At 35.9% G+C, this 13,033-nt stretch overlaps 1 protein-coding gene across 1 annotated transcript in view; it reads left to right on the top strand.

Annotated features, from left to right (window-relative positions):
- The window catches only part of GRIA3 (glutamate ionotropic receptor AMPA type subunit 3), a 272,552-nt gene that overhangs the window by 200,291 nt on the left and 59,228 nt on the right, over nt 1-13,033 (top strand). Inside the window, exon 11 of the mRNA XM_081278184.1 lies at nt 5,095-5,471. Coding sequence (XP_081134310.1) covers nt 5,095-5,471 — 377 coding nt within the window. The remainder of the gene's footprint in view (nt 1-5,094; nt 5,472-13,033) is intronic.

The raw sequence follows: 13,033 nt of genomic DNA on the forward strand, positions 1-13,033 counted from the left end.
TGAAGCAGTTTAAGTCCTGTGTCCTAACACACAATAATTATATTCCTATTGTCTAGCTTGATTCTACCCCACTCCTTTTTCTAATACATTTAAACTTTCCAAAGGAAAATATCTGCCAAAGCCACTCAAGTCTTATGGTTGATACAGGGAGAAGGGATCAGGTCAGGCCTGCTTTTTCTCTTGGATAACATATAATACTTTATGCATCACATATCAATACATTGTCTATACCCTCTCTGTGTCTTCTCCCTTGCTTTCAGAAAGCTCTTTAAAATGGTGGCTGGCAAGCTGCTGTTCATGCAAAGTCTCCAGATGGGTTACAAATTTCATATCAGATAGTCAGATGAAAATACTTTAAGACATAACAACCTTCCGGCTCAAAGAATTTTTTAAATTACATTTAAACTCAGTGTCATCTCTGCCTAAAATCCATTAGATTCTTAAGTGCATCATCCTTATACATATAAGTTTGCAGATTTTTAAGTTTTGGGAAATTTACAACTTTAGCAATCCACCTATGAAAAGGATTATAAAACCCCTCAAGCCAAATCCCCTCCAATAATGCAGTTGCTTTAGGTTTACCACTGGTAAGTGGAAAAATCAAACCTAATTTAGTGTGTTTACCAAGCCCACACAGCCACTCTTAAGCCACTTGATTAAAATCCTTTAAGTTGTCAAGATGCAAGCAAAAACACCAGCAAACTCTTATCCTGGGCTCTTACCATTTGCTGGTTTTTGTCTGTCAACTGGAGTACCCTTACGCCACCTACTTTACCCACCTAGGTTTCTGAAAGTGGCTCACCTACTGCTGCTACCAGCACAAGCAGAGGCTTGAGAACAAAAGGCTACTGGAATGGTTCAGAACACCACAAATGAGGCACTTCATTCCTTCAGTAGCTCCCTTCCCTTTTATTGGTTGAGACCTCTACCTGCTTGTCAATATCCCTTTGTCTTTTTTTCCATATATAGGTCTTTTTTGAGGGTCTTTAAGGATCAGTAATGGGAAATTCTCATTTTAGAGCCAGGTCTACAACCATGAGGTTTAATTGAGCACAAATTTAATGTCATTCTTCATTGAGGGAACAACAGCCAGCAAAAAATAGAGAAGCTCCACCTTTTTTGAAAAAAGTTCCTCAAAAAGAAATAATTCAGAAAAGGTTGCCAGGCTGAGGAAAAAAGGCTAGTGCCTGAGGGGAGCAGATTCTTCCAGTTGTCTTATGTGATTTCAAAAGTACTTCAGATTAGGAATGGCCTCCTTTGGAAATCTGCTCTTTTGCTGAGTATTTCTGGAAACCAGACAACAAAAAGTCATACTTTGTCTGACCACCTCTTGTTAGTATTTAGCAGTGCTTGCCTCATGGTAGAGGCTTTGGTTACTCAGTTTTTTCTTTTAAATTGGGTCAAGATTCTCAAACTCCCTTCCATCCCTGTTTTAAAAAAGAAAGAAAGAAAGCTCAATTCCTTTAAATTCAAAGTGATTTTATCACACAAATACCCCCTTAATTCTTCCTTCCAAAACAAAAAAAAAAGCAATTTCTCCTCAAACTATCTCTTAGACTTATAAAATTTTTTTAAAAAACTAGTTAAATTAAGTAATTAAATTCAAATGAGATCAAATGGGAAATGATACTAGAAAGGTATTTACATGTTCTGAGCAGGAGGCAGAGACATGTTGGCAAGGAGAAGAGGTGACTTTATCTATGAATTCTCTTGGCATGACAAGACTCTTTCTAGCTGATTCAGACTCTCCCTGCCAAAAATCCCTGCTAGCTTTCTGGCCAATTCCATTCTCCTCAGCAGCCTTTGTTCCTATGACCAGGTGTAGCCCCAGACAAAATGGATAAAATAGGTAAAATTTGTCTTTGGCTTCCATCCATTCAGCAATGTGGAACTACCACTAAAGGAGGTCCAAGAAGTTCCCAGAGAGGGGGACCTCAATCCAGGATGAGTGGGGTTCTTGACAAATGTCACAGAAATTAAATTAAGGGCACAGGGACATCAATTAAAGGTACCGACAGATTTATTTAGGAAAGCAGAGATACATTCAAGGGAGAAGGCAGGTCATCTCAACAATGAGAAGCAACCCCTTGATGTGAAGTATTAATATTTATAGAGGGAGAGTAGCTATGGGCTGGACTAGAGGTGGAGTCAGGGCAGAATTAACACAATTTCATACTAGTTTTCCTAGTGTTTATGCATTGCCCTCACATCATGCTACTTTCTGCAGGCAAGGACTTGGACTGGGTGGCATGAGAATCACTTGTTTTGCATTCCAATAGTTCATGGGCATTTCCAGCATTCCAAAGGTTCATGGGCATTTCTTTTGAAACTTAGTATATCTTTCTGTATCCCCAAATTCCTATCTTAGAACTGAATATTGAGGATTCAGCTGCAGTGAGATGAGAATAGAAGCCATAGATGATAATACTGAGGGGTTGAAGGAAGGTGGTTAATGACAGAACTGTAAAGGGTCTTTCTTATTTGAAAAATCTTCATTGATAATCTCCTAAACCAGGCACCATAAACAGACTCTGGAGGTACAAAGAATACCTTGATTGAGCAAACAGAACTAGGAAGAAAAGCCAGAGAAGCAATAATCATAGAGTTAGGGAAATCTGTAGTTTTTAGTATCAGGGTGGAAAGAAAAAAGAACATATAGTGAAAAAGGTCAATGATGTCACAGGAGCAGTTGATGTCCAAGGGAAGTCTTTGAATTTGGTTACCAAGTATATGGTTCAAGATATAATTTCAGTAAATTGGAGGAGTGGGAAGTTAGATCTCATAGGTAATAAGAAGAAAATGACATTGAAATTCAAAGGCCGTAAAGGTGTATTTATGCAAGAACATTGGTAGTGACAGGAAGAGATATAATATGGTTATGAGGGTAGCAGGATCCAAAGATGGGCAGAGTGGTTTTTGTTTGTTAGTAAACAGAAATACCTGAGTATATGACTTTGAATGAGATAAATCAATGATTTTCAAATTACTGTAAGTATTATAGTAACTTGGAAGCTGACTGAGTCTCATCCCTAGAGATTCTGATTCCATACATGTTAGGTATGAGTTGAGCATTAGTATTTCTAACAAGTTCCCAGGTGAAAATTTTGGCTATAATCCAAGGACCATATTTTGAGAACCACTGAGATAGATGAATGGACAAGGATTAATTAAAGATGTAAAAGAGATAATAGATGGAACTAGGCTTAAAGAAGACAGAAGAATATGAGAGGCCTGGAATAAGTGGATTAAATCTTAGCAAGAATGTTACTTTCTATGACATGGAAATTCACAGAAGTAATGGATTAAGCTGTAGCAATATGTTGAGGAGAAGAGGAACACTGAGGTGGCATAAAGAAAGAAGCAACATCATTCACAGAGGCAGTAAAACTGATAAGAATTAGGAAGCGGGAAAGGTCTGAAATAAGCATCATTCACAAACTTAGAGAAGAATCTACTTTGAGATCATAGGTGATGGGTTTGAAATGGTGGCAAGCCACAAGATAGATGGTCAATAGGCTGTTGGCTTTGATAAGCACATGCTTTCTGAAACTTCTACTAGGATATAAAGGATGTAGGATGTCCTCCATGCAGATAAGTATTTTTTTAAAAATCTGTTTTGTTTGCTTTGTTCACTGGTCCATTCCCAGCACCTAGAACAGTGCTTGACACAGAATAGGCATTCAAAAATGCATTGGAATGAACCTAAGGGGGTTTTGCTGAGTTGATAACTGCAGGTTTCTAATCCTAGCTGCTCAGCATTTCAGTTTCTCCATCTCTAACATGGGAATGCTAATTATACTAAGCTCAAGGTTTCTGTGAGAAGTAAACAAGATATGTATAAGGTACTTAGCACAGTGTCATATCAAGTAATCACCCAAAAATGAGTTAGCTATTTATCATCTGCATTTTCCCTTAAATTAAGGACTATTGCTCAACTGATTTGAATTACCATATATAATTCAAATCAGTAAAACTTCACTTCTTTGAACACATACTCTATCTCAGAGCTTTTCATTCTTTCCCCATCTCTCCCCTCTGGTACATAGGGGGACATAACTATATTTATCATAGAAAAAAATTGATCAAAATTGGTGTTTTCACTTTATATCTGATATATCATCTCCAAGCCTTTTCTTCATTGGAAGCCTTTTTTTCCATGTGTCATTTTAAGGCCAGGTTTATTACCAAAACCTACTATTGTTGTAAAGGAACAGCTGTGGAAAAGAAAGAAATAAGTGCAGAAATTACTAGTGCCTCTTTTCCTGGGATTAATATAAAAACGTGGCTTACTTTTGCCTGAGTTAATTATGCAATGCACTGCTGACATTTATTTTATTGATCTGATACAAGTGAGTGCAATACTGATATTCATCATTATAAAATATAGCTCACTATATAAATTAATATGTATTATAATAACTGTTTTATTCATGTCATTGCCCATGAAGAGTTCTTTCATGTTTTCATACATCATATTCAAAAATCAACAACTTTTTAAGACATCTACAGTTTTTCAGTTTAGAACCTGTTGCAATGATAGATATAAAAATAGAAGACTCAGTCCCTGCTTTCAAAGAATCTGTTTTAATAGACAAGCTGTCAAAAAAATAATTCAAGAATAATACAACATAGCAAACACTCAAGAATTAAACTGAATGCTATAACCCTGTGTTGCTCCACATGGCATAAGGAAAGCAAATATAAATATACTCTATTCTGCTTGCTCAACAAAAGTTTCTAGTCAACTGAGGGAGATAAGACTGTAAAAATATTTAAAATAAGAAAATAAGAGTTAAACAGGGATAGGTCATAAGGGAATACAAGTTTAGTTGCAAGGTAGCAAAAACAAATTAGGGGAAAAATGGAGTTAGTTATCTAAGCTAATGTGTCTCAGGACAACAGACCAGTTCCCATTCCTTAATTTACCGTCAAGTTAAAACTTATGGAATGCTATTACTTTTCTAACATAAGCATTGATAAGTGAATTAGTTGTATCAATGTAAGATTTTATGTTTCCACCAAAGAATTATATTAGGTGGCAAATGACTGAATGAAAGACTGTCTCTAAAAGTTATATACATATTTGTTTTTCAGAGAGCTGATATAGCTGTTGCTCCACTTACAATAACATTGGTCCGTGAAGAAGTCATCGATTTTTCAAAGCCGTTTATGAGCCTAGGCATCTCCATCATGATAAAGAAGCCTCAGAAATCAAAACCAGGCGTATTCTCATTTCTAGACCCACTGGCTTATGAAATCTGGATGTGCATTGTCTTCGCTTACATTGGAGTCAGTGTAGTTCTTTTCCTAGTCAGCAGATTCAGCCCTTATGAATGGCACTTGGAAGACAACAATGAAGAACCTCGTGATCCACAAAGCCCTCCTGACCCTCCTAATGAATTTGGAATATTTAACAGCCTTTGGTTTTCCTTGGGTGCCTTTATGCAGCAAGGATGTGATATTTCTCCAAGGTTTGTTTTCATGTCATACCCAACGCCCCCTTGCATTTTATGACCAGACTCCATTCATGTGCATCTGGTATTCATTCATCTCAACTCCAGATTTCTTTCCTCTAACATTCCATCCAGTGACAAACTATCATCAAGCCATTGTGTTTGCTTGCGTCCATGAAGTGTGTCATTGGTGTTGCTTTGAATGTTTGTCATGCATTTCTATGGTGTTGCATATTTATATACACATGTTATAGCAAACATCTGAACTCCAGATAAAGGTAACCTTGCCAACTAATATTAATATTATTCAGATAAAGTGAATACTAAATCTTGATCAAATGGACATGGTTTCCTCATTAATTCAGCTAAAACATTTTCTCATTTGTCAAGAGATTGAATCTAGACAAAGTATGCAAGATAGAGCTCTCTTTAAAATCCTTTACACCTTCCTTTTCACTATCTTCTTTTTATTTTGCTCTCAGATATCCTTGAACTATCCACTGTCATATCTCACCCAAGTTTCCTAGCTAAAACTATAAAACTTCTCAAAGAAAACAGAAGTAAATTAGTGTGACCTTGGAATGGACAGAGTTCTCACATAGAGACCAAAATGCACAGTTGATTAAAAATTCAATAAATTTCATCAAAATCCAAAAATTTCAAAAGATACCATTAATAAATGGAAAAATCAAGTCACGGAAAGAAAATATTATCAAATCATATACCTGATAAAAGAATTATATCTACAACATATAGCAATCTGCTGCAAATCAATAAAAAAGACAATCCAATTTTTAAAATGGATGAAAGATTTGAGAAGACAATCCCCATAAGAAGATGCATAAATGGTTAATGAAAAGATGCTCAATATCATTGGTCATTAGGGAACTGCAAACTAAAACCACAATGAGATCCCTTACACCTCCTCCAGAATGGCTACAATCAAAAAGACAGACAATAATATCAAGTGGTGACAAGGATGTGGAACAACTATAATATAGGGAATTTGGTTTCGATTATAAAGACTTAGAAGTTCCTTACCCAGTTTTTCTAGCATACTGCTTTTTGAGATTATCCACTCAGAGCACAAAACATTAAAAATGAAGCTTGGCAGTATAACTTACTGGTAACCCTCTCAAGCAGCTTTTTTGAATAGCCTGTGTGGGCCAAAACTCGTACATCCCAATCATACATTTTCTGCCACCCTCAATCTGCTTGGTCAAATTCTCCAATTATTTCACCTCCTATTCCTTTTGTCTACAGAATGTGTATCATTTTGCAATATTATCTGGGAGTTCATTTGGCTTGATATTCTCTTTTTAAATTTTTTTTGAAACATTCACTTCAAGAAAAAGTGGTTAAGCACCCCTAGATTCAATTTCTGGTACAAAATAAGAAAGAGACTAAAGTTTCTGAATTATTCTCTAATTGAAATACTTTTAACATGGCTGGTGCTCTGTTTTGAGACAATGCTAGAGTCATCAAGGTTGAAGATCTTACTGGTTTCTGTAAGTGAATTTTCAAAATTAAATTTGTGTTGTCCTCACTAGAGTGCTGCATAATACTCAAACAGATTTTGTTTTCTTTTCTTTTCTCTTTAGTACCAGTGATTGAACTCAGGGGCACTAAACCACTGAGCCACATCCCCAGACCTATTTTTTATTTTATTTAGATACAGGGTCTCACTGAGTTGCTTAGTGCCTTGTGGTTGCTGAGGCTGGCTTTGAACTCTCGATCCTCCTGCCTCAGCTGCTGGGATTACAGGTGTGCACCACCATGCCTGGCTCAAACCAGTTTCTTCAAAAGCCATTTTTGGAAGTATTTATGCATATTGGTTTAAGCAATAACTCCAAGATTCCAAGATGACCTGAAAATGACATGTTGAAGCAGTTTTTTTTTTAATTTTGTAGAAGAATTGAAACATCAAATATTGTTTTCAAGGTACAGAGTTTTAGTATGCTATTCCTCATATTGTCATATAGGGCAATGGCTTTCAAAATTTTTGACCAGTAACCCACAATAAGAAATTTTTCCGGGGCTGGGGTTGTGGCTCAGTGGTAGCAAGCTCACCTAGCATGCGTGAGGCACTGGGTTCAATCCTCAGAACCACATAAAAATAAAGACAATAAAGTCCATCAACAACTAAAAACAAATTTTTAAAAAGAAATTTTCCATCATGACTCAATACACATTTATGTATGTAACAAAAGTTCCAACAAACATTAGCCTTAAAGAGTATCACACACTCATATTTTCTATTTTTTTTTAAATGCTGGTCACAACTCAGCCCAGCAATAGGGCACACAGCCTACAGAATAACACTTGTCTAAAGTAACAAGTATTATCCTAATTGTACTTTCAAGTGATAAATTATTACCTTTACAAGCTCTATATTTTCTACCTTACGGGTGATCCCTCCTCTGATAGTCTTTTGTGTCCTTCAAAAAAAATTATATCTTTAAGCTTCTTAATAAAATATTATTCTATTTATTATATACCAGTAAGAAACATGTTTCTCCTTGTCTTGAGAGCTTTATTTATTATATATTTGGGCTTAGTTGTATAACAGCAAAGCCCACTATAATGTGTTTCTCTATTAACAGATTTTAAAATCCCTGATAATAACATAGTTGCACTCTGAGATTTGTGGTTGCCTTGACTGCAAACACCAGCATTATACATTATTTCCATTTAATGGTCACATTTGGAATGCAGGCTCTCCAGAAAGCCCAGAATGTGAGCATACATTGTACACTCTGACTTTTCTCAAAATGGAAGCAATTCACATTTAAAGTAGAATTAACAAGTATTAGAGCAGGCGGAAAGGTCAGAGAGAAATTAGTCCAACGCCTGCCATTTACTAGGGACAAACCAACAACCTTCACTGAGCTCCCATTGTGTATGGGCACTTTACCTACATTATCATCTGAATCAAAATCCTCAAAGCACTACCACAGGGTGAGAACATTGTATTTATTTTTAAATTGAAGAAAGTGACACAGATTAAATTATCTACCTGATCACACAGCTAATGGCAGAGCCAGATTCAAGCCTAGCTCCAATTCTAAAACCCTTGCTCTTTCTACTTCACACTGCTTTTCTCATATCACAGACAAAGGATTAGTATCCAGAGAAAAGACGTGATGGAGCTGAGTACAGTGGTGCACGCCTATAATCCCAGTAACTCAGGAGGCTGAGGCAAGAGGATTGCAAATTTAAGGCCAGCCTCAGCAAATTAGCAAGATCCTGTCTCAAATTTATAAATAAATAAATAAATACATACATACATACATACATACATACATAAATAGGACTAGGATGTAACTCAGGGGTGGAGTGCCCTAGGTTCAATCCCTGGACCTATCCCCTCAGAAAAACAAGACGTGACCATGATGGAACCCAAAGTCATGGAGGGAGGGTCTAATAGCTGGCAGTACAATTATTTTCACAACAGTACACTGCCTTCCACTGCGCACCTGAAAGCACATTGCTTGTTCCATTCCTTCCCTCATGCTCAAAGCCGTTTTCCAGTCTCCCAGCCCCTGAAGAAACTCTGCCTTTGCCCTAGTGTTAATGAAAGTAGAATAGAGAACATTCAAAATGCTGTTGAGCATGTGTTCACTTGAAGTAAAAGACTGCAAAATCAGCAATAAGACATCATGAGGAAAAATGCTGGCATCATTCCATTTCCATCAAATAAAGTTATTGACAGTTACTTAGGAGATTCAAGAGACTGCATCAATATTAGGTTTGATATTTGAACTACTCTAATTGGTCAGAGTAAATTATTTTGTTCTACATAAAGCTGGAGGCTGAGTCAACTTTAGAGAAAGTAATCAATGTAATAATCTGAGGTTATATCCACATACAAACTGACTTGCTGGGGGCACTCATGAGAAGATGTGACCAGATTCAATGTAACCCTCTTCCCTGAGCAAGAGACAGAGAGGTAGGCAGTGAGTGCAGCCAGATGGAAGGAGCATAGTGGTTAAGCATGTGGGTGTGAAGTTAGTTTCAGCAGATTCACAATCTGCTTAGCAGTTGTGTAACCTGGAGCAAATTACTAAACCTTACTAAGCTTCAGTTCCTCATCAGTAAAATGGAAAGCACAATGGCTCCCATGTAAGAACTCTATAAATGTTACCTGTCATTATTATTAAATTGGCTTCATCTAATCATTCTAGTTCCACAAATACTAACACATAATATTGCACTTTTAATTGAGTTCCTAAAACTCCTCAGGAATACAAGTGAAATACTGGTCAGTATAAATTGCAGGTCTCTGATGAAAAATAACCAGCAACATTTCTTCTTGGTCCCCAATATCCTTCATTAAGGATTATACTCCTGGAAAATAATTTGATTATATTGTTCCACAATACTTTACAGATATTGACAGGCGGTTGCATTTTTCAAATATGAAATTGATTCCCTTTGTTTAACTTTGATAGAACGACTTAAGCAGTCCAGAGTCCAAGTCCAAGCAAACACTCCCCCTGCTGACTTTCTGTGGAGCTGCAGGGACATCTGAGGGCTATCTATATTGAAGAGATGAGGGTTGGGGTAGTTTTTTACAGGAAAAAAAATGGGAAGAACAGACTAACTAGAACCTGATTAATTACTGTATTCAGATTCTTATAGAAGTATTACTTCCCATTAAGTTTTCTTTTTTTCTTTATTTGCTGTTTTCCTGAGAAGTTGAACCCAGGGGTGCTTTACCAGTGAGCTACATCCTCAGTCATTTTTATATTTCAAATAGTATCTCCGTAAGTTGTCAAGTGTCTTGCTAAACTGCAGAGGCTGACCTCAAACTTGCAATCCTCCTGCCTTAGCCTCCCAAGTTGCTGATACTACAAGCATATGTCACCATGCCCAGGTCCTATCAAGTTTCCAAGATATTAATTTGTAGAAATAGGCAGAAAATCTGTTCAGGTTATACATAGATCCTCCACAGATAGTCTCCTTTAAAATGGAAAGTATGTCTGAAACAAATCTTTTCCTGTCATTATCAAAGTTCTGCTGATAGTTAATGTGCTGGGGGTGCAAGTATGTGTATGGTGCAGAGGAGCCAATGTTTAAAATGCACCTTTGACCATTAGATAAGAACAGCTCTTATAATAAGAACCACTTATAAAATAAACATGTCACTGGAGATATTAGAAAATAAAATAAAATAAAATGGAAAGTATGTGCAGAGTAATACATAACATGAAGTGTATAATGAATGGGATCAAAGACAACAGGAATTTTTTTTTTGCCCCATTTAAGCAATATCCTTTCCTCCGTTGATATATCACCACTCTCTGCATCCTACTGCAAATTCACTTCAAAGCAGTAGTGATGTGGCAATAAATTAGTGATGTAATAGCAGGATTTTTATTAGAACTATTTCACAACTTTCCTGGCTGAAAGCTGTAGCTTTCTGTCTTTGGGACATGGTTACTTATTTCTATCAGAGAAGACTATGAGCCAAAGATTAATTCTGCACATTTTTTACAAATGTGTCACAGACCCAGCATTGAATGGAATGTAGAAATGATACATACTTGGAAAAAGAAGGGGAAAAAAGAATGATAAAGAGTTTGTACAAAGGAGACGCAGTTTTTAGTTCCAGCTCTTCATCTTGTAAAACTAGTAAAGTGCAGATTACAAAATTTACTTACAGGAGGAAGGTTAGAGCACATAGCTCACTTTTATTATCATGTTAGATGTCATAAAACACATTTTATTACTAACTCAAACTCCAGTTTCTTAACAATTACAGATAACAAGAACATTGTATATTATCTGATATGTATATTTTGCAATGTTTTATATTCTATTTTCTTTTGTTACTAATTTACTTTCATTAACTTCACAACTCCTCTTACATTTTTTTCAAAAGGCATTATATACTCCTATGGTGCATTTATAAATACTAAATGTACAGCATTTTACAGTCATTTCATTATGCTAACCTTGAAATCTATCTTGTGCAACAAAACTATTTGAAATGAATGTTAAACATTTGCAGCTACATTAGTGGAAAGAAAGGAATTGGAAAATGACAGGTCTTTTTAACTCAACTATAAAGTCTTGTCTTGTTTTAATAGGTCCTTTATAAAATGTGATGGGATTGACCCATCAGTCACTTTTTATATAGCCTCCATGTGAAATGTGGTTTTAAGTGGCTATAGTTTCACTAATGAGAAAAGGGAAATGTAAAAATGCTTATGGAGCTTCTTCCCTGTGGCTTCCCCTGCACATTTTGTTAGTGAAAACATTTAAGCATTCATGTCAAACAAAAGAAGAAAGTGGTAGAAAATCTGCCAAATCTTTTGTCAAAGTTACCACTGTCTTCAGAGGATAATGTTGAATGCAACCTTGTACATTCCACTCTGATTCCACAGAAGCTCTTTGTTGAGGTTTGTAAAATTATTATACCATTTCTATGTGGGTACTCACCCAAAATCTCCATGCACATAAGTACAATCATCCCTTGGTACCAGGGATTGGTTCCAGGACCCCCTATGGATACCCACAGATGCTCAAGTCTCCTATACAAAGTGACATAGTATTTTCATATTACTTATGCACATCCTCCCATATACTTTAAATCATCTCTAGATTACATATAGTACCTAATATAATGTAAATGGTATGCAAATTGTTGCTATATTCTATTGCTTAGGGAACAATGACAAGAAAAAATTCTGTACACGTTCAGTACAGAGGCAATTTTTTTAGTATTTTTGATCTTCAGCTGGTTGAGTCTGTGAATGAGGAACCTGAGGATATGGAGGGACTGGCTGTATATTACCCACATAATTACCAAAGTCAATACCAGGTAGACAAGATGACATGAAAATGACCATTTTGCATTTAGGTTTATTTTCAGTCATGTCAACAACCAATCTCAGCTGAGTCATTCAGATCAACCACATGATGATCTGAGTCAATATTAAGGTGGCCAAAATAACCAGATTATGATGTGCAGGCTTGATTTTAGATCAGACAGACATAGCCACAGTCCATTAGCCTCAATAAAATGGCACAAAGTAATTTCAATAAATTACTGTATTTTCTCCACATTTCAAGTAGACAATGCATAAAGTACCATTAGTATTCTGAGCAGCAGAGTATACCTCTTTTCATACCAAACTGTGATTCTGGAATTACTCCAAAATCAGTTCTCCCCATGTAAGGTTGACATTCACTGTTCCAATCCAAATGGACAATAGGTAACAAACAATATTCAGTTTTGCTACAAATATATTTCTCAGTGTTTGTAGGAAAATTACCTTCTATGATTTACACACCATCTGGAATTTTCTTATACAAAATATAGGTATTTTGTAGTATAAAACTCTGGGCATTTCTCCCTAGTATGTAAGTATAGATTTTTTTTCTACTTCTCCCCCTGTGTGCCTCAGTTTATCTCTAAATGCCTCTGTTGCTTATATTTAAAATATCCCTTAACCATAGGGATAGACAATTTTAAAATTTTATATATATATATATATATATATATATATATATATATATATATATATATATATATATAAAACAATTAGAATAGAGTCTGGCATATAGGAAATACT

This window comes from Spermophilus citellus, assembly GCF_964194105.1.
Source record: "Spermophilus citellus genome assembly, chromosome: X".
Classification (NCBI taxonomy): domain Eukaryota; kingdom Metazoa; phylum Chordata; class Mammalia; order Rodentia; family Sciuridae; genus Spermophilus; species Spermophilus citellus.